At 41.4% G+C, this 26,229-nt stretch overlaps 1 protein-coding gene across 3 annotated transcripts in view; it reads left to right on the top strand.

Annotated features, from left to right (window-relative positions):
• Positions 1-26,229, top strand: part of ITPK1 (inositol-tetrakisphosphate 1-kinase) — a 139,687-nt gene that overhangs the window by 7,489 nt on the left and 105,969 nt on the right. For 2 of the 3 annotated variants that reach the window (XM_027890264.1, XM_027890265.1), the window contains one exon: positions 24,510-24,534. The exons of the other annotated variant lie outside the window; for it this stretch is intronic. In XM_027890264.1, the coding sequence (XP_027746065.1) occupies positions 24,510-24,534 (25 nt within the window). The remainder of the gene's footprint in view (positions 1-24,509; positions 24,535-26,229) is intronic. 3 annotated transcript variants of the gene reach the window in all.

The raw sequence follows: 26,229 nt of genomic DNA, 5'->3' as shown, positions 1-26,229 counted from the left end.
GGGAACGCTTATTGGCAGGCATTCCTCTCATAGAGAAAGCTTACGGCGTTATGCTTGCAGAACCATTTCATGGGAACACAGAGCGCAGCTGCTCCACAGCACAAGGGACTGTAACAATCACCCTTTCATAGCGACTCTGTTTTGTGGTCTAGCAATCATTTACCTCAGGTTCAGGAAGTTTGCGTCTTCCTCGTGGAACATCCCTTTACCACAACCTGTTGGAACTGATACGCAGCAAGGAACAATAATAAGCCTGGTCAGGTGGCAGCTCTTCAGAGAAAGCTCTGCATTCTTTTGCAGGCCACAGGCTGAATACAGATTGACAAGGTTGCCAAAAAAAAGCTCCCAAAACTCCCAAATGAATGTCTTCTTGGAGTGCGTCAGTCTAACAGAGCCTGCAAGGCGCGTGAGGTAGTGCCTCCATTCTGCACAGCACTGATAAGGCTCTTGCTGCAGTAGCCTCACCTACTGCCTTTGGTCTGTGGCATGGCATTTCAGGGAAAAGGCGGATCAGCTGGGAAGGGCCCAAAAGAGAGCAGTGAGAAGGATCAGAGGTTTTGTAAATACAATGTATTGTACTGTGCCATTCAGCATGAGTAAGAGGCTGGGAGGTGGATGCTCAGACACTGTAAAAAGCTTGTAGGAAAGAAAAAAAAAACTTAACACAAGTCCCCCCATCCCCTGCCAACCATCCCCTGGTTCTGTTGTAGGCAGAACAAAAAGTAGTGGCCTTCAATTGTGCCAAGAAGGAGGGATGATAGGTAGGTGGAAAAGAAAATGTGATTGTCTAGGTAGGCAGTGGAATTTGTTGCTTGAGACTTCTGCAACCAATTTGGACAAACGTGCTGGGAATGGTACGGCCTGTGGTCATGTTTCAAGGCAGAGATATTGACTCTCCTGAGGTGAGTGTTGTCCCTGGTTTGGTCCAATCTGTAATAGAGCAGTAAGAGCCTGAGAAACCGCTCTTTGTGTACATTAAGTAGCTTGAAGTCCCTTCAATTCAGGAGTCATGACTTGGGAAGTCTAGGCACACACTCTAAATATGTGCAACTTTTTTGAATATATAGGCTCAGCCTGAGATGGGTGTCAGAGATGACGGAAAGTGTTTCCTCTGCCTTAATATGCTGCACCTGGGAAGCATCAATTGACAGCATATCTCCTGATATTGGCTGGATAATGTGCTATTCATCTCAAGTGTTGACACTTTTTGGTGAGATGACATTCTTGAATATGTTCCAAGGAAAGAAGGAAGCAGTGCATGTGAAACACTAAAATAAGCATGATAACAGATAAAATAAGCACCTGGGATGGGCACATCTGTGCCATAGTGTTGTGGAACAAACCATCTCTTGTCTGGTTATCTTCCTTTTTCTTGTTTTTTATATCAGTGTTCAGTCCTTGAAACAATGGTTTGTTTTGTATTGATGGAATTTAACTCTCCTCAGAAGGAGTTATGTGCATTATATGATCAAGGAGGAAGCTGCTGATACTTCCATACTGTCCAAATACTATAAAAATGCTGGTTAGTGTTCTCTCTGTTTGCAGAGAGAAATCCTGTCTGGAGTACAACCACGTACTTTAGGAATGGCTTTCAAAATGGCTGATTTTTGTTGAAGGGGATGTCCTTTGGTTCCAAGTAGAATGTTGTTACTTGTAGTTCTCTTTCCTCACAACTGCAGTGCTTGGGCTCTTTTGGCTGGAGTGTGATTGCCATTCATGCAAATTCTGTCAAGTAATTCCTGTGAGTTGGGAACCAAAGCAGAAGTCTGCTCTTTCCCACAACCAGCCTATTACCTATGCAGGCAGCAGGGTGTGTGCCCCTTGAGAGGTTGCTCTGAGGGCTCTCAAGGCTCTGATCTGTAGAGTGAAAAAAATCATGTTTGCAGCGTCACTTTTAGGAAAGTAATTGGCAGAGCCAGGCACGGAACTTGGAAGCAGGTTCAGTACACATTGAATTGTTTAATCTTCTCCCCTCAGATGCCAGTTAGTGAAGATTTATAGTGTGTCTTGTCTTGTCATGTACGTGCTTGCTTTGAAAAGTCCAAAGTTGGCCCTTCCTCCTCAAAACCAGGCTTATTTTTGCTCTTCATCACGCTTCGCAGGCTTTTCTTCCTCCTTGTCAACAAAGTGATCTCCAGTCCTCTCTGTCTGTAACACGTTGGTTCTGCATGTTCAGTCTGGGTCCAGAGGCACTGCCTTGTGAAACTGCATTTGCTGGGGTGCCACTGGCAAAGGAGGAAAAATAAGTGAATAAGACAAGTCTATAGCAAAAGACATACTAAATCTTGAGCTGTGAAGCTGGGATGCTCCTGGCTGTCATTCTGAAGCCCTGTGCTTGTCTCATCAGACCACACTACAAACATTCATGCACAGTGAGGTAGTCCCCCCCTCGAAGAGCACTTATGGGCTAAAAATCAGTGCTTTAAGAGACCTGGTTTGAGTTGAATGTTTTGGCCATAAACAACATAGTTGTCCTTTTCTGAAATGATGTGATTTAAAGTGCTTCTGACTTTTTGTACTTTCTGCGATTTTCTCCCTGACACTAGGTATGGATAAGTACATGTAATAGTGTAATGTGTTTTGTTACAGCAGGAGGAAATAGTTCAGAGGATTCTCTGGAAACAAGGCCTTTGGCACTGCCTGTTGTAGTGCTTAGTAATGCCTTGCTGCCTAACCTTGATAAAGTTATCTGCATGTTGGGGTTGGGACAACTGGTTAATAGCTGATAGAACAAGTGATGTCTGGGGTGATTAATGGTGCTGGAAGGAAATGATATCATAAAGGTTCACTTATGAAGTGCCACGCCTGCCCCATCGGCAGCCACAGTGCTTTCTCCCTTGCCACTCTGAAATGAATTTAGTGGTTAAAAGAATTGGTGTAATGACTAGGCTTATTCCTTATCTTGTCAGCCTGCTTTCCTACGAGGATCAATAGTGTTGTCATTTGTATGGGTGGGCTATGAAACACTGCCTGCTTCAGCAGGATGGTATGGGTTAGTGAGTCCAGCAGTGACCACTTAAACTCGATTGGATACATGTGTGTGCTTCAAGGAGAAACTTATTTCCTTGCAGTTGAAAAACAAACCAGAGATGAATGTAAATACTGAAAAACTGTTATTCTTCAGCTCTATCTGCATATCATACAGCTGTGTATAGATGTTGCTTTGTTCAGGCACATGCTGTTCCTTTGATTACAAACTCTTGTCTCAGTTTAGGAGAATTTACAGGCTGAGGATCCAGTCGCCTCTGCCTACCATCAGTGGAGTCTGGGACCAGTGCAGGCAAAATGGGCTCTCTTTGCTGCTGTTTGAAGGGTGAGAGGGTGGCAGGGGGCAACAGAGGTTACTCCTGTACAAGTTCACTAGTGTATTTTGTTCCATAGCAGAGGCTCTGGCTGCTCGGAGGTGTTTTGGTTGACAGGCCATCTGAAGAGTCTGAGGGCAGTCAAATAGACCTGAATCCAGCCAGCTGGGACTGAATGATGGTTGTAGCAGATGCTTAGAGAAAGTATGAGGCGCAGAGCAAATGTGCTCACCTTCCTCTTGGCAGACTCTCTTGCCTTCTGTCAGTCACTGTTTAGAGACTCCAGTGGCAGCAGTTGTGTCCGTGGTACCACGTTCAATAGCCACAGATGGATCTGCTCCACCTAAACCTTTTAGTGCATTTTTGAACTCACTTTCGTTTCCGACATCACAGGAACATAAGGAGGCTATTGGCACTTGTTGGCAACTCTCTAGTTTTGCTGTGAGTAAAAGCATAAGCAAAACCAAAGTTGCTTCTATTGTGTTGTGGGGTTTTTTGTTTGTTAGGGTTTTTTTGTTTGGTTTTAAAACCTGTGAAGGAATAGATATTACTTAAAATTAAGTGTATGTGTACATGTTCATTTTACTAAAGCACTCTGGCTCTTGACTAATTAAGAAAAAGGTCATTTTGGTCAAGATGTCTTGAAGTTCAGAAGTCAAAAGTTCTTCCCCAAAAAGAAAACACTTTCTTGCTAAAAATAGAAAAGCTTGCGGAAAAGGGAGGAGGAACTAAAAGCTGGGTACAGTTTAGGAGCTGTCTTCTAGCTTAATCTAGTACATGGTCATCTGTAACTTGCAACCAACAGTGGAGGGTTTTGTGGAACCTGTAAACCCCTTGAAGGTGAAGTGAGGAGAGTGTCCAGATCCACGTTGGCTGCCTGACCAGCCTAAGTGATAACATAGCAGAGGAGCACTCTCAAAAAGTGAAACGTGGTATTAGTACTGCAATAGTAAGAGAAGGCCTGTCTCCCTAGCATTTATGCCAAATGTACAATTGATTTTTGAGTGAGATCTGCACTCATCTTTTGTCTGGTATTGAGGGCATTGAGTTTTTCTGGTCTTCCTGCTGATTATTCAGTTAACGTTGCCTTTCTGTAGTCCCAAGTGTGAGTTGCTTCAACTCAGCATTTTTTCACTCTTGTCTAAGATGGATTTTCTTTGCCAATCAGTCTTTGAGCACAGATGTGCATATGCTCAGCCCAGCCTCATGGTTTTAGACTTACTGTGCTCCCTGGCACAGGTACGTGCTGATAATGTGTCAACTCATGATGTTTCCAGCATGTGTGGCTTTAATATAAGTGTCCTCTGAGATAGTCTGGATAAACCACGTTATCAGAGACTCTGTACAGGGCACTGTGGCATGATAGAGCGGTGTGCGAAGCTCAGCATTCAGATACACTTGCTAGTTGGAGGGGTGGGAAGAGAAGGATAGAGGGAGTTTGTTCTGAGGTTGCCTGTGGTGCTGCTCTTGTTTTGCCGACAAAGAGGGAGCTTAATTCATTGGAGCTGTCAATCTGGTAGTTTTCAAGCACTGAAAGAAAAACTACTGTAAAAGTGTGTGTAAGAGGGAGGAAAGGGAAAAAGAAACTAAGGAAGACTACTATTTTGATGAAAGGCTGATGGTGTAAAAAACCCCCAAACTTATAGTTGCTGACCTGCACCCTGTATGTAGCAGAAAAGGGGAAAGCATAAGAGTAAAAAGGAAGTATTACTGCTGGCGTATTGGGTTGGAGCACTGTGTGCTGTGGAAAGAGTATGTGATGATACAATTGAACAGCACTCTTTGTCCCTCAGTAGAAACTTTCTTTCTCAAAACTGCCACCTTTTAAAGCACGTTTAATCTGTGGAGGAAAATGGTTTGTGCTGTACCTTTAGTAGTTCCTGGTTGCATGGAGTGCAAGTGGGACCTGGGGCTACAGGAAGAAAAGAGATCTATTTGTTGGTGGAAAAGCACTGGATGGGGTTATATTTTGACTTTGTGGCTTGACATTTTGGTGTAACCTTTCCTTCTGTCTCAAGGAATAGATCAAAGTCCAGGGACTTTATCCAGGTTGGAGTGAATTTTGAAGATTAGGTCTTTTTTTTTACCTTTTTCCTGGCCTTTATAGAACCAAAAGTTTAGCACACTTTGAATAGAAAGTACAGGCTTTTTGCTAGATAGGGCATTGAAACTCCATTTTCTTTTTCTTTCTCTCTCTAATGCTATTTTAGGCCCTCAGTTCTGAGCATCTGGGAGAATTTGGGCTTTGAATTTTAGTGGTTTGGTTTGTTTGGGTTTGGTTTTTGATTTTTTTCCCACAATCCAGTAAAGTTTAAAATCTTTGGTCATAGCCATCCCCAAGTTTAAATTGCTCATGTTTAGGCTGAACTTTGTTTCAAGAACTTTTTCGCTGATTTCCCTTCTGAATACTGTTAGTGCAAGGTGACTGTAGCTTTACTCTTTATGTATCATGTAGGGCACTGATCTTCATCACTTTTGTTGCTCACTAGTGATGGATTGCTTGTTTTGAAATAGCTTTGCACCACAAGGTAGATCATTTTTGTGGATCAGAACTTGCTTTTTGCAGGAAAAATAGTGGATCTTATTGTTGTCTGGTCTAAATGTAATTTAAAGCCTGTCTTGGCTAGCTTTTGCTTGAATTACTTTCATAGGTTATCGTTGGTTCTGGGTATTGTAATCAAACCACACGGATCTTGAACATATAGATCATGTCTTCCTAAGAAGTCTCTGGAGAGCAGAGAAGACTTTATTTGATTGGTGCTGGTCAGCTGCTATGTTTTAATGCTGAATGTTTCTAAGAGATTGGTGGGATGTAAGTGCTAATTTGAGTCAACTAGGATTGGAGCCCACAATGATGCCATGAGGAATCAGAAGTGATTGAATGAGAAAGGCATAGGGTCATTGGGGAGTTTTAACTTTTTTTTCTCTAAGTGAAATAAGCTCAAATGCATAGCAGAAAAATATGGTTGCAGCAGACTGTCACTTCCAGGTGTGCTGTGCCAACCTCCAGCTTTTCTAGTAGAAGTAATTTCTCATTTTTGTGCTACTGTGTTCAGCAGTTTCCTGATCAGCTAAGGGCTACATCTTTGTTCACAATAAGTATTGTTTGAGTGGGGGTTGGCACAATATTTTTGTGCTGTGATTTGATCTCTCCTTTGTCTTGAATAATCTATTAAAATGTAGTGCTTAACCCCAATCCTTTTTGGCAGGTTTTCCTTTAGTATTTTTTGCAGTGGCGAAGAAACAGTGTAGCTCTGCCTGTAAGAGAATCATTGAAGGAAAACAGTATTTTGGGATGTTTCTTTTGTGTCTTTGGCTGTAGAACAGAAAGAACAGCCAGCGGCAGAGTAGGTTGGACCTTCAGTCTGACATGCTGTGGCTGTTTGTGTATTAACAAATAACTTCCCTGATTTTCCCTCGTAAGTAGTTTCTCCTGTTTGCCGTTGTAAAAAAGTTCTGTAGAACCAGATGTGGGAGTTTGTTCATACAGGAAAATGTGTTTCTGAAACCACAGAACATGGTTAGAACACTCACTACAGCTAATGTGTGTTTTTAAAGTCACTTTTTTTGGTCAGCTTTGGTACCAGCGGACTGTGGGAAAGTGTGTTTCTTCCCTGGCCCCCACCCCAAATTACACTAACTGCAATTAGGAGACTGTGATTAAAATGCTTCGTTCCTAGCTTGGGTAAAGACTTTGGAAACAAAGTAATTTATTCTAAGATGGCTTTAGCACAGATTTCTTTCAGGGCAAAGCTGTTTCCTGATGTGTAAGATCAAGATCTCTAAATTTTGTTCCATAGACAAGTTACGTGGGGGCCAAGTTCTTTGTAGAAGTGCTTATTCCTAAAATAGTAACCCTTGCATATAAATTAGGCTGAAATTCCCAAAAGCTCCTAGTTTTTGAGGTACTGAATTTCCTTGGCTTTGGTGAGAACTGACCATGTTTGCAGCTCTTGGTCTAATCCAGTTCCCTGTGAAGCTGTTGGGAATCTCTGTAGTTGGATTCCTTGGGAACTGGATATACCTGGTGTTCAGATTTTTTTTTTTTTTTTTTAATGGAAAGCCTGGGGGACAGGAATGGAAACAGATTTTGTTCATAGTGGCACAAGTTTGGTGGCAAACCTGGGATTTCTTTTGCTGTTTTTTTCTTGCCTTGTACCATAGCTACTGAGAGCAGGCACTTAAAAGGTGTCATGGCTTGATAACAATGATTGATGGCCAAGAATCAAAAATGTGGTAGGTAGTAATTAAAACATTCAACTCTGATGCCATTGAAAATACTCTGAATGCCTTCTTGGCCCAGGAAAGTATCCGGTGGAGTAATTTGAAATTTGTTTTTGTAGGACCAAGTATAGTATTTGAGTTTCCTGTTAGTGCTCCTGCCACCTTTACTTATGGTGACTGATATGTGGGTGTTAAAGCTCCTTGTAAGAATAGATTTTTAGCACTTTTGCTGCTGGCAGTGAAACCTGAAACACAAAATGTTTGTTTCTGGAAAACGTACATGGTCCATGTGAAATATCTTGGTTTACTCTCCCTGCAAATTGAAGTAGACTGCCTGTTGTTTGTGGCAGATCCAGGCAGAATGGAGCAGGCTAGCAGCGCTGCTATCATAGAATCATAGAATCAGCTGGGTTGGAAAACACCTCAGAGATCATCAAGTCCAACCCTTGATCCAACACTGCCGTGGTTACCAGACCATGGCACTTAGTGCCACATCCAGTCTCATCTTAGGTTTTTTCCAACCCGGTTGATTAATGGCCAGTCTCTTCGCGAACGAAGAACCGGGGAAGGTCTTTCTACCTTCCAGCCTGCGCATTGGATTTTTNTTATTACAGTAAAGAAAGGCTTGTGCTGGAGAATGCTTTTGGTTTAATATATTTTGGTCATTGAAACATTAATGTCTATGTGGGGCTGTCTTCAGCAGCCACTTTGGCTTTGAGAGGATAATTGTTGGAGCCTTTTGTGAGAGCAGGGATGAAGGTTCTCTTTCAGTAGAGCTTGACCTCCTTTTGGTGAAATAAAAACTACTAAAGAGTGAAGTTTTTCTCATTCTTTGTATGCCTTTGAAAGTGAAAATTCTTTCCCATGCCTTTTCCCCTTTCTCCAATACTTCAGGAAATTTAATTATTTATTCAAAATGTCTGATGTTGGTGTTGGCTGCCTGTAGGAACTGAGGCATTTCTACAAGGCCAGTCCCAAAAAATCCTGAGAGGTGGGTCTTTCCTTCTGTACTGTAAATGCATAGTTTGACTGTGAGGGGTTTTTGAAGCACACAGCCCAGACAGCTTTGAAATATGAGTAAAGTCTTGTTTGCAGCTCATCTACATACAACTAGTTGAAATGTGTTTAAATCTTGATGTCTTCCATGTATTCACTGGTGCGGGGGTTGTAGGGAGTTTCCAAATCAAAGAATACTCTCTTATCCAAGAGAGAATAGAAAAAAGACCCTTGAATCAGGCATGGGCCTGGTAGCCAAAATAGGCCTGGCTTTTGGCTTAGTAGTTGGCTTCACTGTAATTTAAGTAAATTAGTGAATTTCCCAATATGTCTTTCCTGTCTGTCAAATGCTGAAATAATGCAAACCTGTCAGAACGCTGTTGAGTGGCTGAACTGACTGTACATTGCTCATAGATTGTAGATCTCAAAGGAGAGCCAACGTGTTTATTGCTTTATCTTGTTATTTGTCAGCAGCTCTTAATTCACATTTAGCTATTCCAACACATGGTTCAAAATTAAGAATTCAAGTTGTTAAAACTTGTGTGCTTTCCACTGGTGATTTCTATAAAAGAAATATCATCAGATCTAGCTCTTGAGCTCTCCCAACTGCTGTTCTCTTTCAGACCTGTTTAGCTAATGAATGTTTTCAGTTCATCTTATAGAGAGTAAGTTGTTACTCAGTTTTTGCCAAGCTAAGATTTCATCTGTTTGAACTGACTTTCCTAACTTGGTAATTTTAATTCACGGTGAAAGTGAAACTATGGTTTGAAAAGCAAAGAAGAGAGAAGGAGCCAAGAGGCTCTGTGCTAATCCGGTGCAGAAGGGACAGTGATAGTGATAAGGGTTGTTTTCTTGCTTACATTTTTCTCTGCTTCTTGTGTGGGTGCCTGAGTTCCAGGAAGGCCCTTGTAACCCTGTACATAGAGCAAGTAGAGTATTTTCCAAGAGCACACAGCACCTGATGAAACACAGGAAAATGAAAACTCTGGAAGCTACAAATAAATTTGAGCTTGAACCTGAGCCTGCTGATGCTAATGGGAAGGTTTGTTTAACACAGGAACTTTGGAAAAAAAAAAAATCTCCCAAAGTTGGAGTCTTTTATTCTTCTTATAGCAGCTTATCATGAAGGTGCTATGTAACTTACCCATCTAGCTGTGAACTAAAAAAAAAAATAAAAATAATAATTGCTTCTCAGAAGTGATTCATTTTCTTTCTCATCTGCAGGTTGTTTACTGGGACTGGCTCTTCAGGAAGTCTGTACTCTTTTGTGTTTATTCTGCACAATTTTAGTTGTTCTAAATATCTGAAAGACTCAAATGATTGGATGGCTGAGGTTGTATCAGAAGTGAGTAACAGCTTGGTTTTGTCATGGTTATTTAAAAATTAAAAGATCAGGTATGGTCTGCAACCTGTTTTTCTTAAAGAAGCTGCTGTTCACCATTGTACCAAGAAATTATTTTTCCCCTCTAAATGAGGCCTGGATCTCCTAGGAGATTTTAAAGCTGCATAGTTATTTTCTGAAATACAGGATCATCTGATGCATCTTCTGAAATGATGTTTGAGAAATAGCGCAGTACATCTTTCCAGTGACCAGCAAGCAACACAGCAATGTTTTGATCTTCCTTTCCAGTCGGAGATGTAGCTCTGAAACACTGTCCAGATCATATACTAGCAGTGAAAGTGGAGCAGTGTAATCTAAACCCTCCCAAGTGAAAACAAGGCAGACAGTTACTTTGCTTTAGAAGAAGTTTAGTATTTTAAGGTGAGCTCTGTTTACATCAGTTATCCACAGGACTGAAAACAGTATGTCTGTAGAACGCAGTGTGGTCAGTTAATCTCTGTGAATGTGAAGGTTTCAAGGAGTTGTCTCATGGGAAAGAATAAAATGCCCAAACTAGAACGAAAACTTTCTAGACTACGAGGCCCTCTACCTTCTCTCCTGCTTGCCTTTCAAATGGACAGCTGTGAGCTACATCTAGGAAAGAAGATGGACATGTTGATCAGAGTGGGCTGCCTGCTGTGTGATGCTCTGAGCTGGTTTAAGCACATTTCCTGATTCAAGGCAAGAGTCATCCATGCACTTAAGTTGGGAGGCTGTTTCTACTCCTTCTGAAGAAAGTTCATGTTGATGAGTTATCCTGGTGTGAGAAAGACTGTTTTACTTTTTATCTTGTTTTTCTGGATTACTTGTGGACTGGTACTGACTTCCGAAACCATACATTTACATCAAGGAAAGGAGATCCTTACTGTTGATTTTTTGGAGGTTGTGTTTCTGCTCTTTCTCTCTTGCTTCTCTAAGGTATGTTTTTTTCATGAGAACACAAAAGGAAGGTAGGATAGATGGGCCTTTGGAGTGAGATACAGAAGTGGCTGGGGTAACTCTTGAGCTGAGCCTGTGTGATGCAGCCAGTGGAAGCCTTGGTGTTCCAAGTGAGAGAGCAGGGAGGTGGGTGAGAGGGTAAAGAGCATTGGCTGTAAAACTGAGGGACAGTGTGAGAGGCAGAGATTATAGTCCTACCCCTCCTGTCCCAGGAATGTGTCCTGACTGAGGCACTGATGGGACTCAGTATGTCCTTCTCAGAGGTTGCAGTTTTAAAACCCATTTCATGTGAAACCTCTCCACTGAAAAAATAAGTTCTAACTTTAGCTTTTTAAAATACCTTTTTATCTGGGCTTATGGAATAAATACAAACTTATGCTGTGAAGCGTCTGTGATGGTAAGCTTCATCTGCAGCTTCTGTCACCTGTGTAGTCCGAGCACGTTCATCCTCAGTAGAGGTGTTTGGTACTCGACAGCATAGGCATGTCCTACCTGCTTACACTACTAGAAAGGTGCAAGACCAGTGATGTTTGGCTTGGTGCCATTTAATTACAGCACAAGAGCTGTATGGCTGTAGGTGGGTAGAGACATTAGGTAATGCATCTTGAGCAAGCCTAGTGCCGAGGCAGGAATTAATTTTGAGGAAGAAATGAGAAGAAACTCGCTCTTTGATATGATGTTTTTGCTAGTTCTCTCTTGTGTATGAGCAGAGGGAGAAGTTTAATGGCGAGTTTGGCACACAGGTTATCTCTAGAATCATCTGTAAGCGGTTTACTGCCAGGTAGAATGCAAGACTTTGTGGGTTAGGGCCTTAGTTATAGTGACATATTTTATAGGGAACTACTTGAAAAAGAGAGATATTTCTGCTGTCAACAATATTAAAATTTTGTTTGGTTTTGATGTAAGAGCTTATTCATTCTTTTTCAATTCATAGCCTTAAATGGCCAAAAATGCAGTTTTACAATTTTTTTCTTTAATTTCCTAATTGTTTCTCTGTAGGCTTTTTTTTTTCCTGCTAGTGGTGTGAGTAGAGAAGTTAATCTTCACCAGGGAAAGTCTTCCGAAAAAAGTCCAGGCATGACCTTACTAGCATTTTTCCTGAGGAGAACACCACAGTGTGAAAACAGTGGAATAAAATCATAATTAAATGATCTCTTACTTTTCCAGAGTCACTTCTGACTGAATATGCTGAAGACAGAGAGGGATTTAAATGGAGCTGCAGTGTACCTCTGTAAGCAGGGTCTGTGGTTTAAAAGTGCCCTGGGGCACTTGGCTGCTGTTGTAAACTCTATTGGAAATTAGTAACTGGAACTGTAGGTATTATGTCTGACCAATATGCAGGCCAGTGCTTTTTGTAGGTTCAAAAAATTTGCACTTTAGTACTTTATGCTGGATTTGGTCTTCTCTTGAAGCCAGGCCTTGAGAGAGTGTCCTGCTGCGAAGTCAAGGCTGGCTGTCATGCTGTGGGACTGTCACTGGTGGGCTGTTGTTAGTGCTGCTGTGCGGAATGTGCTGGCTGGTCTGCAGCCTTCCAGGTCTGAGAGCTGCCTGGGACTGAGGGAGATGCTTGGCTGGTGACTGCTTTGGGGCAGGGATGTGGAGACATGCAGGCCAGGCTGCAGGAAGAGTTCTTTTACACAATGTGGATGGTGGTGCTAGAATTCAGATGGAGGGAAAAAAATGTATGTGTTCAAATTATTCTTGCAAAAAATTTACTGACCTGGCTTTTTACTTTTTTTTACTTTTGTCTGGAAACTAGAGAAAATAATTAGGATTGATGTAGTGTTTCATTGAGATGTAAGGGAGTAGTCCAAATAAGGTGGTGGTTTATGGTCTCTTCCAGTGCAACTCTCGCAAGGTTTTGATTATCATTTTATAACCATCACAACTTTATTATCATGGTCAACTGGAATGATTTTGAAGAGGAATGTTTTTGCCAAATTGGATTACCTTCTGCCCTTAAGGTGATTCCTGTGTATTTGGCACCTCTTGGACTGTGTGCTGATCAAGCATGAAACCCTGCAAGTCCATGTGGGCAGATAATACCCCCACCCCCCAGTGCAAGAGTGAAGTCAGCAAGGCTGAGCAACTGTGTGCAAGGGGGTTACGTAAAGCTGGGTGTGGAGCAGCCTCTTTTGCCATGAAGCGTGGCTGACTGCAGGGATCTGATGTGCAAAGAGCTGTGAAAACATGCTGCCAGGGAAAAAGACTTCTTTGGAAATGAAATCCTGCTGTTGCAGATAGATGTCCTAGTGGGGTGTAAAAGCAGACACTTCTTCAAGGATTTTCTTTTTGCCTTCACAGACAGGAATTCTTGGAAATATTCTGAGCAAATATTATTTTTATTTACTAAGAATAAAGAGGTAAATGTATACGTTTGCAAATTTTAATAGTATAACATGGTTCAGTCGTTTTCATTTACTAGTAGTTGATAATTTAAGTGACAACAGATGGGATGAACAAAAGTCACTCAGTAGATACAGTTCAAGGATCTAAAACATTCAGAATTTTTGTCATCATTTGAAGCTATTGTTTAATGCAGATTTTTTCCTATGTAGAATGATTCTTTAAGTTCTTGTACATATTTTGGAATTACAGCAATTTAAAAGTTGTAACAAGTCCCTTTCTTTTATGCTGATTGTATCTGCAGTTAACCTGTGATGTAATTTTGGCTGTATCTTTGAGTTGATTCTCTGTATGTCAAACGTGAAAGCCCTAAAGAGAGAACATGGCGAGTTAGTAATGTGCGTCCCATGACGAGCAATGTGGAGGGCAGCCTGAAACAGCAAAGGAATTGTCAGCTTCTCTTTGTCTTGTGTTCTGCAGTCACCTATAGGCTTGAAATCCCAGTGCATGGTACAGCAGCATCCTCACAGTGTTTATTTCTTATGTCTACAAACAAAAGAAGCGAGCAAGAGAAAATGAGTACACTTGTCCAAGGGAGATTTGTTCTGTGATCATGTGTAATCAAACATGAAATCAACGGTTAATAAACTACTTGCATTTTTCCTTCCTAATTAGTTGCTGCCAATTATTGGGATTGAAGAGTGAGTTTCAGGATGGTACTGGACAAATAAAATCCAGAGGAAAACAACTAGCTGGTACTATGCCTTTGTGCATCTGCCTCTCCAACTCCCACTCAAAAGGTGGATCAGCTGTTTATATGTCCGCCTCCTTAGTGATGATAAAGACAATGGTAATTTGGTAGATTGGAATAGAAATTTAGCGCTTTTTTTTCCCTTTAAGAGGAATTTAGGTTATCTTTTAAACTCATCAGTGTGTTGTGATCACACCAATGTTGTAATGGGGAGGGGCAGGTACCAGAAAATCTAGATTAAGTCCATAAAGGGAAGCCAATGTAAAAGATGCAGCTGAATTGTTGATCTTAGGCTTTTTTTTTTTTTTCCTTTTTTTTCTTTTGAGAGGGTATGAGTAGCACAGCTCTGATATGATTTAGCTTATTGAGGCAACTTCTAGAAAATCTGAGGAGGCTCAAGAAGTTGTCTGGTTCTCCCAGTGTAGCAGAGACCTCTCAGCAGATCTGAGTCTGGGCTAGGGCAGAGTCTGGTTAGAAAATGTAGTAGCACTTTGGGGGTTGTGTATCAGCTCCTTCATGCCCTGGCCAAATTAGGGAAAGTTGTCGTCTTAAAACACGTGTGCTCAGTCACCGATGGAAATGATGGGTGCAACAGCTGCTGTCTGGGCTGAGTTAAGAAAAAAACAAGGGCAGGATTAATTAGAGGACCCTCTGTGTGTGTGCGTGTGTGCGTGTGTGCGTGTGTGCGTGTGTGCGTGTGTGCGTGTGTGCGTGTGTGCGTGTGTGTGTGTGTGTGTGTACTCTCTGTGTGAGAGGAGTAGCGAGATGTGCCCTGGAAGGTCAGGGGTGTGGGAGACAGCAAGGCACATGCTGTGGGTATTGGCCCAAGGCAGAGCTCTGAAGGGGACCTCTTGGGCAAAAGTGGTGCCTGCAGAAGGGCTGAAGCTAATCAGAAAAAAAAAAGTATTTCAGAGAGATGGGATACTCTAAATTTCTTGCAAGCAAACAGAATTTGCATTGAAGAACTTTGTCTTTGTCATTCACTTTACCTTACAGAGGGATGTACATTTTGTCTTATCAGCTTGGATAAAAAACAGCAGTATTTGTGTTTTATGATTTATCAGAGGGTTGGTTTTTTTCCTCTTACTGCACTGTAAACAGTCCACTGAAGCAAACAAGAAAATGGGTGTACATTCAAACCTAGGGAAATGCTACTGCTTAAAGCAAGAAGCCTGTGGACTGGAGGAAATAGGGAGAATTTCATTCTTTCTCTAACAGCAAGCTTCACTGTAATGTAAAGGAGATAAAACTCCTGATAAAATAGATATATTTGCAACACATACATAGATGTGCTTCTCTGAAGTGGTTTAGACACCAAGACAGGGAGTTTTCACTAGCTAGGGTGAAGATCTTAAAGATACTGTTTTTCGCTTTTCAGGTGCAAAAACTTTGGTAAATGACGGAGACATTTTGTTTCACTGTCTCATCTCTCCTTCAGCTTCAAGTTTGTACTTTCTGACCTTGGCTGATCCTATGCATAACAATCCTATGCCTATCGCTGCCCAAAGCTTTTGGTGTATTTCTGTGAATCTTCATTACCTATATTACCTTGATATTAAGAGGTTGGCAGCAGTGCCTTGTTCCATGTGTTGGATTTTCATCTCCTCAAACTGCAGCCCTCTCCAATTATATCAATGGAAAACTCTGTTCTCATACCTAAACTTTTTTGCCCAGGGGGTATGTGTTGGGCCCCAATGTTCACATCAGCTATTAATATTATTCTGTGTGCTTTATAACAAAAGCCATATATTAACTTGCTGTCTCTCCATTTAGATACTTTTTCTTGGAAGTAGGACCATACTCAAGTATTGCATGTTGCAGACATTTTATTTCATTTCCAGGACCATGTGTAGTTTGTGTAGCTCGCCAAGGTAATTCACTGTAGCACTCTATCCTGTTGCCACATGTCAATAAACAGAATATTTTCAAACAGTATGATCATCACTTGTTGGAAGCCAAACTTTCATTTTGTTGCAAGCCTCTCTAACGAGGCTTCCAAATAAAGTAAAATAATTTTTCTTTGATCTATGTTGACGTAAACTTGAGCAGAAGAATCAGTTGCAGGGGAAGGAAATTCCCATTATTGGTATTAGTGTTTGCATCTGTTCAAATGGAGAAAAGCAATTGAATTCACATTTCTTTAATTTGTACTATGTATTTTCTGCTGAACATCTTTTTCCTCTCAAATACAATACTAGGCTGCAGAATTGCACTTTTCAGATTCCAAGTGCTTTTCCATTTTCTATTTACGTGATTCATACAGTTTTTGGGGGGAGCTGCATAGTGAAATAAAGGTGAAATCCAGTTTCAGATGATACTGAACTGCTTTTAGCCAGCTTTTTATTTTGGGCTTAACCAGCCAGTCCTCTTTGAAATAACAGCTACATTCATAAGTGCCCCAAACTGGAGGCTGAAGCTTGAAATGAGTCTCAAAGGGAGCAAACAAAGCAGGAACTGACTGAATGAGTTATGTGAGCTTAAACTGATGCAGAGTTTGAGGGGACAAGATTTCTAGGAATGTCTTTACTTACTATAAGCTAAACCTTTACGTGGATGTCCTTTTAACATGATTGCTATCTGTGCCAGTGTCTATATGTGGCCACAGTGACTTCCCTGCATAGGCTCCTGTTGTTGGTTATGTCCACGAATCTGTGTCTGACTCTGGTTCCATAAATGAAAGTTTTTTTCCTTGCATGTGCAAGGAGTGGTCACTTGGTGAGTGTAGGAGACAAGAAATCACAAGTGCTCTCAAAGGTGATGAAACTTGAGGGAGGCTTGGTGTCTGACTTGTACCATGGCAATACCTTAGGACCATCCCTTATGGAGAGGGGAAAAAAGAGTTGCAAATGGGTTTCTTCAGTGACCAGACATGTTAACTTTCTCTTGCTTGTATAATGAAGTTTTGCACAAAGGAAAAAGCCCCAGACACCTATATATCTTACTTGAAGCCTGGCTGGAGATGAATAAACTCATTTTTGCATGGCAAGTTGCTGAACTTAAATACGTCTCTAATTTCTGCCAAAAAAATGCCCAATCTCTTTTAGAGATCCAAGAAGTGAAAAAACATTTTGTGTATTACACATTTCTCATGCATGTCTCAGTGGGTGTCTGGCCTCTATAAAAACTCCCAAAAGGTTTATTCAAGGCTGTTTGCCAAAGTCTTGGAAAGCTGCAGTGGATGTACAGCAGTTGGTTTCAGGGTTAGTGGATTAAAAGACATTTCTAGATGAAAGCTGGCTTGACAGACATGCTTTTTTCTCTGTACCTCTTGGCTTTAGAAGAGTGGAGGTGTGCGTTGATTTTTCCCTCGTAGTGTGCAGGAGATCAGCAGAACCAACCTGGGGCCCAGCAGAGCCTTGTCTCGCGGGCCATACTGAACTGGTGGTGCTTGTGCAGCATGCACAAAGTGATCTCATCTGGTGAAGATGAGAGCAGCTGAAGCTCCTTCTCAGAACATCGAGGTACATCTCAGGTTTAGAGACAAAGATGTCATGTGGAACAATGTCGAATGCTTTGCACAAATCCAGGTAGATGGCATCTGTTACTCTTACTTTAGCCACCAGATTTGTCAAGCACAATTTTCCAGCTGTCACCAATCACTTCTGTATTTTCCATGACTTAGTGTAGTTTCTAGGAGGATCTGCCCCATGGGTTTTGCTGGGAAGTCCCCCATGAGGACCAGGGATTGTGAATGTGAGGCTGCTCCTACCTGTCTATATAGAGCCTCTCATGCTCGCTCTTCCTGATTAGGTGACATGTGTCAGACCAGCACTGTAATGTCACCTATCTGTCCTCTATTTAATCTTGACCCCTAAGCTCTCAGTCATCTCCTCATCCATTCCCAGGCAGAGCTCCATGTGCTCCAGCTAGTCAATGACATAGAGGGTGCACCTTCTCCTTGTCTCCCCAGCCTGTCTTTCCTAAAGAGCTGGTATCCTCCCATTCCATATCTTTAGTCATAGGAACCATCCCACTGTGTTCAAATGTTTCTAGAAGCCTCCAATAGCTTCTGCAGTAAGAGTTTTATATATAGAGAGATAAATACCATATCTGTCCCTGGAAGGGATGTTGCCTTCTGCCTCGTGATTCTACTGCCTCTTCTCAGGTCTCTTTGAGTCATCACTGGTGCCTCGTGACCTTAGAAGGACTTTTGAAAGGGATGGGTCATGCATTTGCTTTTTGCAAAGGGCCATATTAACACTGGGGTGATTGGGGTCGTGGGGAGACAAAGGAATTGGGAACAGAGAAGATATGCGTGCTCTTTGCAGTGCTTGAGGAAGCAAGCAGTTTATTGCAGCTGAGGGATGATCCTGGAACGGTTTAGCGTGCAAATTTGAAGGACTCCGACTTTGGGAAATTAATGTCTTGTAATGGAAGATACAGTGCCAAAACAGCTTGGTTTTAACCTGGTTTTTAATAAGGTTATAAAGAGATCACATGGTGTGTCTGCTTGCCGTAGCTGGGAACTGGACCTGTTAATGTCTGGCAGTGTAAGCCTATGGCTGGAAGTTGAACCCTGCCCAATTGCCTATAATTGTCATCAGGTACTAAATATGTCTCTGAATGTCTGGTAGGATGAATAACTCATTCCCTTTAATAATTTTTCTGTGCAGCTGTTAATCATTTCTTCTTCCCACTGATGATTCTTCAGGTTTTTTTCTCTCCAAAGGCTGTGGCTAAAGGTTTTGTGTCCCTGCTGGGAAAGCAGCAAGTATGGGCTCCCAGAACCTAGGGTCACTTGTTCCAAGAAAAGAGTCTGGCAGAGCTCAACAGCACTGATCCATCTTAAATGCCTAGTTTGAAAAGAAAACAGATCCATTTGAGTTTGTGTTTACTGACTTTATGGATTTTATAACTTGGGATACACAGATTTTATTTCTGCACTGTTTTGTTTTTTTTAATGCTGAAATTAGTAACCCTGTAATATTTCATTAAACCATTACTGAAACTCTTTTTTAATATTTAGTAACTAAAGGCAGTTTATTTCCTCTGGTTACTGCTTACAGTGCCTGCTTGCTTTCTTTCATGGCTTTTTCTTCCCTTCGACTTGAACCTCTGAGTGTTGGTGTTGGATGCTTCACTTTGTCATTGCTCTTGCAGGATAAGGACTTGGTGGGTTTCTAGCTGGATCTTTGCTGTGAGCTGCTGCTGAATGTTTGTTGGAGTGGGTGTTTGTGGCACAGCAGGTGAATAATCAGAGTGATGCTGCTGCTGCTCTACCAAGGCCCTCTCTTATTTTCTAGTTACTTTCAGGGCACTTTGTTCTGATACAGCACTCTTAAAAAAAAAAATTTAGTGGCTGTAAATGGGAATATATAATGCTTGGAAGGTGTGGAGAAGATCAGATGGTTCTACCAAATGTCATGTGTGAATGGGGTGGTGAAAATCACTCAAAGTATTGTGGTGTCTGATGTATGATCAGACCATTCCTTGTTTATAAAATCAAAGAAGAAATACACAAGTGTGGCTGCCCTCTATGGGTGTTTATCCTACTTGACCAGTCTTCTGTGACAGCCCAAAGTCTTGGGGGTTTTTCCAGCCCATCTGAAAAGCACTTAGAGTTTTAAGTGAGATGTTTTCTCCCCCATACTACATTATCTGTTCCTACCAGATTGTAAAGGTGCACTCTATTTCCCTTCTCCTTTAGATCTGTGGTGCTTTACAGACTGAGAAAATTGAGAACTCCATCCCCCAAATGCCAACTTTTGATCCACTTCAGTCATAAATCTTTTCAAAATACTGATTACGGGGGGAAAAGCTTGCTGCAGTATAATAATAGTTGGATACAGGTTGGTAAAAATTACTCTGATTGCTTGTTTGACAACCTTTGTGCAAAAAACCAAACCACAAAAAGTCCCCTGTTACAGCTGAGTCTTGCTGGGTTTCCAATGGCCTCAAGCAACTCCATGTGCACTGATGGCTGTGGCTGTGAGCCCCTGGAGCAAGCACCCCAATGTTGGACTTGCCACTTGGTTGCTTCCCTGATAGACAATAAGGTGGAGACCATCAGTGATGAAAAATAATAAAAGCAAGGATCGTCACAAATATTTAATAACAAAAATACAGAATATTCTGCTGATGGAAAAACTAAGGCAATGGAGCTGAGCTTGCCTTTGTGCCAGGAAGAGAAATGGGCTGTCCACAAAGTTGTGGCTGGCTACTACTGGCTGGTTTTCATGCTTTGCTTTGGTAGTGCTTGCCCGGTGCCTTTCTCTGTGTCTGATAATTTCAGTGTGTGGAAAGTCTTAGTGGCTTCAGGTTTTTGCTCTGATGCATTAATATTTATAAACTCCCTTTGATGCCAATGTATTGCTTTTTAGTGAAAATGCTTTTATTTTTTATATTAAAGCAATACATTATTATTATTATTATTATTACTATTATTATTATTATTCCCTTTTTACATGGGAAATTTTTGAAGTGAAACATTTTCATGTCTGAGAAAAGGAACTTCACTGCATGCACTAATAACTTCTTAGACTATTAAAACAGATAGAAAGATTGCCTTTTACTTTTGAAATTGTGAATTCCATTTGGCATTTTTAGTCTGTCACTCAGACCAGACAGCAAAAATAAGTTGCTTAATTTAACCATGACTATGATATACAAACCTGATAGTCATTTTCTCTTTTAACTGTCATTCACCATAATGTTCAGGTCCTAGATGCTGTGGGGAATTAGTCCAAACTGTTTATTTTGGATGTTAAAAAAACTCCCAGCCCCAAGCCCAAAACCCAGCTATTCTGCATAGTTTGAGGCTGTGGTAAAACATCAATTTCAAGACACCAATTAATGCGGTTTTAGTAACTGGATATTGAATTATTTTCTAAATCTGTACATCATTCCAACTTAAAGATTAAGTCAACTTGCATGGTAATTATTTTAATCGCTATTGTGTACAGTGAGTCTTGCATTATCCAGTAGAGTTGTTCACTGGTTGCGAATACAGAACTAATAAGTCAGAACAAGCTTCTGGGTTTTATTCAGTATCACAGGCTAATGCAGCAGTTACTTGTTTCTGGATTTCCTGTCAGTGGTACAGTGTGTGATGCAGCAGAGCTGTGTGCTGAAGGAAGGGAACATGCAATGCCAGTCAGTAATTTGTCCTGGTCCTGTGTAGCTTTAGGAATACAATGCCACTTGAAGACAGAGAAACTTTGCTGGAAGTTAGGTTTAGTTTTATCGCATTCATTTTTTTCCTTCCTTCTCTTTTCTCTCAGAGGTTTTTTAAAATTTGCTTATATGTTATTCCCTAAGCTGATGATTGGAGAACAAGATCCCTGTGAATGATTTTTGGAACAAAATGTATTTTAATACTAGTTACCTTTAGGAATATAATTTATAACTGGCAATTTTTCAAATACCTGTTCAATGAAAGTGTGCAGACACAGTCTCTCTTTCACACAGTTCTGTTGCCTCTTTGAAGAGAGAAGGGAAATATAGCTAATAACTATCTTTCTTTTTTCCTCAGAAAGAGAGACTTGCTGTGAGGTTCGTATAGTCTGTTGCCTTTTCCATAGCCATTGCCAGTGTCAGGAGGCAGCCAGACCAGCTGGGAATGGGAGCCCTTCCCCTGGTAGGCAGTGGCTCGGTTTCAAACTACATGAGAAGAAAGAAGGGTCATGGACAACGCCATGAGGGACACAAAGGTAGTGGTCAGTACACCAAGTGAAATAGTCATCCCATCCTGCCCTGCCTGTCATGCCCTGCCTGTCCTTTGCTAAAGAAACAGCCCGAAAGATCGTATACCAGGACTGTAGGATGAATTTTTCTTGCTGGCTTTTTAAAGCACAATAGGAAGAAGTGGTGGCTGGCCCATGGCTCTGTCGGGCTTCCAGAGCAGTTCATTCAGCAACTGTCTTGTGTCCATTGAGTGTCTTACACAGGCAGCCCCTTGTCGGGGAATTGCTTGTGGCCCGCAGTCTGCTTCATTCTCTCTGTTTACTCTTTTTTTTTTTGAAGGTCCTAGAGTTTCTTGTGCGTGGGATCAGCTTGCTTTCTGTGCCTGACCCTAAGCCCTTTCACAGGTGATGTAAGGCAGTTAGTGTGGTTAGATGGTATTGCATGCTTGGTTGCATAAGAGATGTCTCGCTGCCCTGAGCCTGCAGCTGTGACCTGCCTGGATAAAAAGCCTGGAGTCGCTGGCTTAGGAAATCTTTAAGGCAAAGAATCTGCTAATGCCAGAACTGATGTGTGTTGACATCCTGGTTGTTTGGATACTTATTGGTTTTAAAATAAATTATTTTTGAATAAAGCTATTTTGGTAGAGGATTTTTCCCCCCAAATTAACTAATCCTCAAAATATGCATGCTTCTATGGTTTCTGGTCCCCTGGGTTTCAATAGAAAAAGTATCGTATTTCAGGTAACCAAAAGGACATCCTGCCTCCCTCTGAAAAAGGGGAAGACCAAGCCAGCCTTGGTAATTGCTTCCTCCTTCCTGTACCTTTTTAAACATGTGACATCATACCTAAGAGCAGGCACCCCTTCTTTCTGCCTGTGGGCTGGTCTGGCTTCTTCCCTTCTGCTGGGGCAGTATAGTTGGTTTTAGTCAGTCCCAGGAAATGTACAAAGTACATTTTAGGGGGAATACAGAAAACCTTTGGACTGACTCTTTCTCAAGTGGATTTGGCACCCAGCTTGCAAGTGTTTTTTTTTTTCTTCAAAGTAGAATAAAGCTTATTCAAAGTGTATGCAGTCATGAAAAGAAATGCAGCTTTTGCCATTCACCACTATTCTTCCAGGGATTCTAGAACAGACCTGTCTGAAGCCTGGTGTATTTCAATGGCAGTTCTGAGTTCACTTTACTCCAGGGCAGACATAGCAAAAATGTAGCTGGTTCGGTTATTTTAAGTTTTAACTTATAATACTTGGAATGCTTCTGAGTAGGCTACAGCCCTAATTTATGAAACAGCATTCCTCACCTAATTTTTCTTATTTTTCTCATTAGCTCTGTGAAAATAATGGTTTCAACACTTTGGCTATTAACTCTTTCTCTACAAGATTCATATTTTCTTCTTACTGCACAGTTGGAACACATCTGGCCAGCCTCAGGTGATGATCTGCAGCAATGCTTCCCACACTGTAATGGCAGTATATTAATCACCCACCACTTAGCAGCTACTGTTATCTGCAAGAGGACTCTGAAATTCTTTGCAAGAGGTGCTTGGTTTCATTTTCTTTTTAATTTCCTTGCTGAGCAACAACAAGCTCTCTCCTGTGCCTGTGCATGGTGAATGGTGCTTCTAGGCCAGAGAAACTCCAGACTGGTAAAGTGGAAAAGGGAGCAATTTGTGTCATAGATGCTGATTGATCGCCTGTCCCTTTGGGCATCTTTGTAATGGCCTCCAAAAAGAAAGAACTACTGTATTGGGAGGGAAACTGGGGGAGCCATTGTGTATTCAGCAGTGTGCAGCATTTGTGACTATCGACAACAACACAGACGCTCTTAGATAGAAAAGCACTGAGGGCAGAGTTAGGCGGTCCTGTTCTCTGACCTCCCCAAAAAGGGTCTTTGATTTTCACATACAGGGCTAGTGGGAACAAGGAAGAAAGATTCCTGTCTTGTACTTGATGAGGCTTTTGATTTTTAAGTTAAATTTCTTGTCTTCAAAGTGAGGAGAAGGTTCTAACATATTTAAATAGCCTGCATATACTGGGAGGAGGGCGTGGAGTAGGGATGGCTGGGCACTGTGCCAGGGATTCAGTTCTGCTCTTAAGACTAGTCCAGAAATGGTTTGTTTTGCTTGATAACTTGTCAAAGGTTGTGACTGAGCGTTGTCTGGCTGCGTGTACCTGAATCTCAGTTCTCATACCTGCAGAGTAGACAGCTGTCTCTACAGATCTGCCTAAATTGGCTCTACCCATTGCAGTTCTATACATTTTGGTGTATAATTAATAGGCTTCTCCAGTCTCTTATCCCTGGCAATTCAGGATCACTGGAGCTATTCTCCCTATGGCCAGAGGCTTGGACCTTTCTGACAAACCCCAAGTGTTTGAATGCTGCTCTTGCAGGAGTCAGATTGACTGCAAGTCTTTGAACTGAAGTCCAGGGAAGCATCCTGTATATCAAGATGATGGGAGTAGAACAAGGTTGTAAATGAGAGGATAAATGGCTGCAAGGTGCTGTGTTCATTCTTCCTGACATTTATACACATATCTTTGGATCAAAATAAAAGATGTGGAATGTGCTTTGGTGCCATTTGCACACTCTTGAGGGCAGATGAGAAATAAAAAACAAGCTAGATATAATTAAAATTGAGATGCTCCCTCCCTGGTATCGGCCACTTCCTACCTGTGCTCAACTGGCAGCCCTGTCAGTCCCAGCTGCTTAGTATGCATCTTGGGTCACTTCTGAGTCCATGATTCAGGAGCTGCCAAAGTGCTTCCTAGGCAAGGGATAAAACTGATCAAGTGCTTTCCTGAATTTGAATCAGGTTATTTACTAGTGCAGATTTATATTGTTTGCATTCTAGTATGAAGCAACTCTTTTCTGTTAGTTTTTGGTTTTACTTTTTCCTCAAGTTTTCAGCCCTAACATTTACTTGTTTTATTTTTTTTCTTTTTTTTCAGGAAAAGAGGAGTAGAAGTAGTACAGGTGAGTAAAACCTCTATTTTCTTGTAAGGAAGGTTTACTGATTTTAAATGCTGTCATTTCGATGTCAACATGACCTCGACCTAATGATTTTTCTTTCTTTTCCATTCAGTTCTCTGTAACAGATACTGCTTTTGGGGAAACAGGATCCCCTTTTTGTGGAGCATATGTTGAGGCCACATGCCATCTAGTTTAAGAGGTGCCCTGGTGAAAGTGGGAATGCAGTTAGACTTTTCTTGTGTCTGTCAGTTAATAAGATCTGATAGTTGATTAGGTGATATTACTCTGTTAATTGCATTCACAGGCAGTCAGGCTTAACAGAAACAGGAGCTGCCCTTTGAAAATAAAAAAAAAACTATGGCAGAAGGAATGTTCTTGTAACCCAGTGAGCAGTGAAACGATACTAAAGTGCCTTCAAGTTGTAGCCCATCTACAGATAAGTTCAGGTGTTGGCTACCTTTGTTCTTTCCCAGGTCTGAATGGTCATATTTCACACAAGATGTTACTTAAAGGATGGTGTCAGCTTGGGAAAGGAATTATGTTACTGTGCCTGCTGTAACATTGTAGCGCTAAAAGAGGAAGAGGGGAACATGCTCTTTCCTTCTGGCTTATTTTGTGTGCTTAGAAGAGCTGTATGTCATAGGTTTCACTCTCGCTGGTACTTACCTAGTGCTTGTTTTGAACAAGGTGGTCAGTGAGTTCCTCAGTAACAGAGATGAAACTACCTCGTAGAGAGGACAGGGGAGAGAGGAGGAAAATGGTGTGGCAGCCACTGATAATTGAGGTTGCTCTTGAATCCATGTGAAAGGTGCTTCTCAACACCAGCTGGGAGCAGGAGAAAAGCACTTAACAAAAAATAAATTGAAAAACCAGGCCATGTTATTTTAAAGAATCCACTGTCAGAAAAGGCTTAAAAAAAGTCTCATTGCTAGTTAAAATGCAGAGTCTGTCTTTTGGGTGTGAGTGGTTGTCTGAGAACTGCATGGTATTAGAAGGACAAAAAGCCAGCCTATATTTGTGTCACTGTCTAGGGGACGTTTTATTTCAATGATACCGAAGGGTACTGCAGTCCAGTGCCTGCATTTGTTATATGTGCCTTGCACCTGCACTGTACATTTAAGCAGCAAGGGGCTTGTATGGGATTAATTCAATGATGCACCAGTTAGTTGAGCAGAGGGCAAATTCCATTTTATCTTGTGGATTAAAAGAATTCCACAGGTTGCCTCTTAGTTGTCTGATTGCTTGTGTAGCTTAATCGCTAGTCATCAGATAGATACAAAATTATTGGAAAGTATTTCTTTAGTGGAAGAGCATTTTGGAAAACATTTGGACAGGACTAGACTGGACTTTGTCCCTGTAAAAATGGTTTATCTCAAATATCACAGCATGTTTGAAACGTCAGACTAACCTGTACTGGAAATTTGTGCCCCAGAGGCATACCTTGAACACTGATGCCTGCTGCTCTACCAGAACAGGATGGATGGATGGATGGATGGATAAGTGTGTGTGATCACCCCTTGCCATCACCTGTGTGTTGCTTCATATGTCTTAATGCATGCACTTTAGCCAGTAGGTAATGTATCAAAAGTGAGCTCTTTTTTCATCCTTTATTACTAGAAACCTTTGCCAGTCTCACTTGATCCATCCCACTAGCCCTGCTTCTTGGTAGAGGATTGTCTTGGTGTCCATCTTGTGGAC

The sequence above is a fragment of the Empidonax traillii genome, unplaced genomic scaffold, assembly GCF_003031625.1.
Source record: "Empidonax traillii isolate 1590-97213 ecotype Southwest subspecies unplaced genomic scaffold, ASM303162v1 scaffold283:size781446, whole genome shotgun sequence".
In the NCBI taxonomy this organism is placed as follows: domain Eukaryota; kingdom Metazoa; phylum Chordata; class Aves; order Passeriformes; family Tyrannidae; genus Empidonax; species Empidonax traillii.
This window is presented reverse-complemented; position numbering and strand designations above follow the sequence as displayed.